Genomic DNA, 3,477 nt, shown 5'->3' on the forward strand with positions numbered 1-3,477 from the left:
TTTGTGTTATAGGCGACTAAGTGTATTATTAGTAATTAATAGTATAAACATTTCCGCTTGTTTTCATTACATTCCGATTTTTTCTCTTTTGTCTGACATTTTTAAAATAGATATGTTTTTATTTAAAATTTTCACAACTTTTAAAGTTTTAGCAGACATGCTTGCACAAAATATCGGAACGGTATCGCCGATACTCGCCTGGATTTTACTTGGTATCGGATCAGAGAGAAAATCAGTGGCATTGCACATCACTAACATGTGTTGTTAAAGCAAGAGAGTATTTAGCAACGAAATGACAATTTAGTTGTAATTTATTGTAGTTTACTGTAATTAACCAAAAAACCATAGCTTTGCAATTACAGCAAATTACTGTAAAGATATTTCACAGAAAATAACTGTAAATTATTAGCAAGTCATTTGCTGTAAACGTAATAATAATAATAATACATTTTATTTGTAAAAAACACTTTCCATTGAGCAAACAACTTCAAAGTGCTACAGTGTATTACAAAATAAATAAAAAGACAATAGAGTAAAAAACAATTAAAAACTAGAACTAGCACGCATGTATCTACAAAAACGCTTTTTCACAGTCTGTGGTGCCTTCATGTGGTCGGGGAGAGTGTTCCACAGGATGTGGAGCAAAAACATTTTTATAGCGTGTAGCTTGAAATGATATGTATATATTTCCACGGAAGGTTCCGGAGGCTGGTGTCCCAGATGGAGCCCGAGGTCCAGGAGGTCCCCCGTTTGTTCCGTTCGGTGCTGCGTGACCGCTTGGAGGAGCTGAGGTCAGAGGAAGGAGGCGTCCACATGCACGAGCACACCTGGATGAAGCAGCAGCGCAGCAAGAGCCTCTCCTTCCTCACTTTCCGCACCAAATTCCAAAAGGGCTGCTTCTCCGGGGGGAGCGGCCCTAGGGGCTCCAGGGGGAACCTGCAGCAGCAGCTGGAATGGTCGGACGAGGAGGAGGACGACGACGACGGACAGGACGGGGAGGAAGAAGCCATTAAGGCCAGGTGCAGGAAGGGGAGGAGCCAGAGCATGCCGGAGATCACACCTTTGGAGCAAAGTGCACTGGGCTGAAGATGGGGGAGGGGTCACAAAGATAGGGTGCTTCATTTTAATGCAAGTAGGATGCATATGATCCCATTCATCAGTTTAACCTGACACATGAAACATGACAAATTGCACAATCCACTTTAGTCAGGCAGTAGTGTTGAACGTGTTGTGGCTATTTCAATGTTAACCACAGTGTGGAGTGACACTTTCCATCATTTTCAGCACACAAAACATTCACCCCGCTCCTTCCTTCCACGCTGAATGGATACTTTCCTTACATGTGTTCCTATCCCCTTTCTGCTCCACCACCGACCAGAACATAATCATTTGTTTTAGTCAAAAACATGCATAAAATTAAATCAAAGTTGAAATCAAAATAGTATAAAAGTATTATCACCCAACCAAAAAACATGTTGTGCACATTTGTCGGGACTCCTGATGAGGTTTTGAGACATCTCCTACAACTACAGCACCAGTATTGTGCTGCTGGAGCAAGTCCTTTTTTATTTGTTTTATTTTTGTGTGTAAATTTTAGCGAAAACAATTAAAAAAAACAAAAAAAAAAAACATTTTCTGCCATTTTCGTTTTTTTTTGGGACTCCTGGTGAGGTTTTGAGACATCTCCTACAACTACAGCACCAGTATTGTGCTGCTGAAACAAGTACGTTTTTTTTTAAATTTTTGCTTAAGGGTCACCCCTTATGAAATTTTAGCAAAAAAAAAGCTTTTCAAATCAATGCATTTTCTGCCATTTTGGGGTTTTGTTGGGACTCCTGATGAGGTTTTGAGACATCTCCTACAACTACAGCACCAGTATTGTGCTGCTGAAACAAGTAAGTTTTTTTGAATTTTTGCGTAGGGGTCACCTCTTACGAAATTTTAGCAACAAAAAAAGATTTTCAAAACAATGCATTTTCTGCCATTTTCGGGTTTTGTTGGGACTCTTGGTGAGGTTTTGAGACATCTCCTACAACTACAGCACCAGTATTGTGCTGCTGAAGCAAGTCCGTTTTTTTTGTTTTTTGTGAGTAAATTTTCGCAAAAACAATTAAAAAAAAAAAAAAAAGCATTTTCTGCCATTTTCGGGACTCCTGATGAGGTTTTGAGACATCTCCTACAACTACAGCACCAGTATTGTGCTGCTGAAACAAGTAAGTTTTTTGAATTTTTGCGTAGGGGTCACCTCTTACAAAATTTTAGCAAAAAAAAAAAGATTTTCAAAACAATATATTTTCTGCCATTTTTGGGTTTTGTTGGGACTCTTGGTGAGGTTTTGAGACATCTCCTACAACTACAGCATCAGTATTGTGCTGCTGAAACAAGTAAGTTTTTTTGAATTTTTGCATAAGGGTCACCCCTTATGAAATTTTAGCAAAAAAAAAGCTTTTCAAAACAATGCATTTTCTGCCATTTTTGGGTTTTGTCAGGACTCCTGATGAAGTTTTGAGACATCTCCTACAACTACAGCACCAGTATTGTGCTGCTGAAACAAGTAAGTTTTTTTGAATTTTTGCGTAGGTCACCTCTTACGAAATTTTAGCAAAAAAAAAAGATTTTCAAAACAATGCATTTTCTGCCATTTTCGGGTTTTGTTGGGACTCTTGGTGAGGTTTTGAGACATCTCCTACAACTACAGCACCAGTATTGTGCTGCTGGAGCAAGTCCTTTTTTTCTTTTTAATTTTTGTGAGTAAATTTGAGCGAAAACAATTAAAAAACAAAAAACAAAACATTTTCTGCCATTTTTGGGTTTTGTCGGGACTCCTGATGAGGTTTTGAGACATCTCCTACAACTACAGCACCAGTATTGTGCTGCAGAAACAAGTACGTTTTTTTCAAATTTTTGCGTAAGGGTCACCTCTTACGAAATTTTAGCAAAAAAAAAAAAAAGATTTTCAAAACAATGCATTTTCTGCCAATTACGGGTTTTGTTGAGACTCTTGGTGAGGTTTTGAAACATCTCCTACAACTACAGCACCAGTATTGTGCTGCTGGAGCAAGTCCTTTTTTTTTTTTTTTTTTTTTGTGTAAATTTTAGCGAAAACCATTTAAAAAAAAAAAAACATTTTCTGCCATTTTCGGGTTTTGTTGGGACTCCTGATGAGGTTTTGAGACATCTCCTAAAACTACAGCACCAGTATTATGCTGCTGAAACAAGTACGTTTTTTTTATTTTTGTGTGTAAATTTTAGCAAAAACAATAAAAAAAAATAAAAAAAAGCATTTTCTGCCCTTTTCGGGTTTTTTCGGGATTCCTGGTGAGGTTTTGAGACACCGGTATCGTGCTTCTGAAGCAAGTCCATTTTTTTTTTATTTTTTGCGTAATGTTCCCCCCAAAATACAAAATTTTAGCGAAAACATTTTTAAAAAAAAAGCAATTTCTGCCATTTTTGGGTTTTGTCGGGACTCCTGATGAG

At 37.7% G+C, this 3,477-nt stretch overlaps 1 protein-coding gene across 1 annotated transcript in view; it reads left to right on the top strand.

Annotated features, from left to right (window-relative positions):
• Positions 1-2,089, top strand: part of zgc:162144 (RD3 domain-containing protein) — a 12,424-nt gene extending 10,335 nt beyond the window's left edge. Inside the window, exon 3 of the mRNA XM_061900207.1 lies at positions 699-2,089. Within this exon, the coding sequence (XP_061756191.1) occupies positions 699-1,086 (388 nt within the window). The 3' untranslated portion in view covers positions 1,087-2,089. The remainder of the gene's footprint in view (positions 1-698) is intronic.
• Positions 2,090-3,477: the final 1,388 nt, after the last annotated feature.

This window comes from Nerophis ophidion, linkage group LG05 (genome assembly GCF_033978795.1).
Source record: "Nerophis ophidion isolate RoL-2023_Sa linkage group LG05, RoL_Noph_v1.0, whole genome shotgun sequence".
In the NCBI taxonomy this organism is placed as follows: Eukaryota; Metazoa; Chordata; class Actinopteri; order Syngnathiformes; family Syngnathidae; genus Nerophis; species Nerophis ophidion.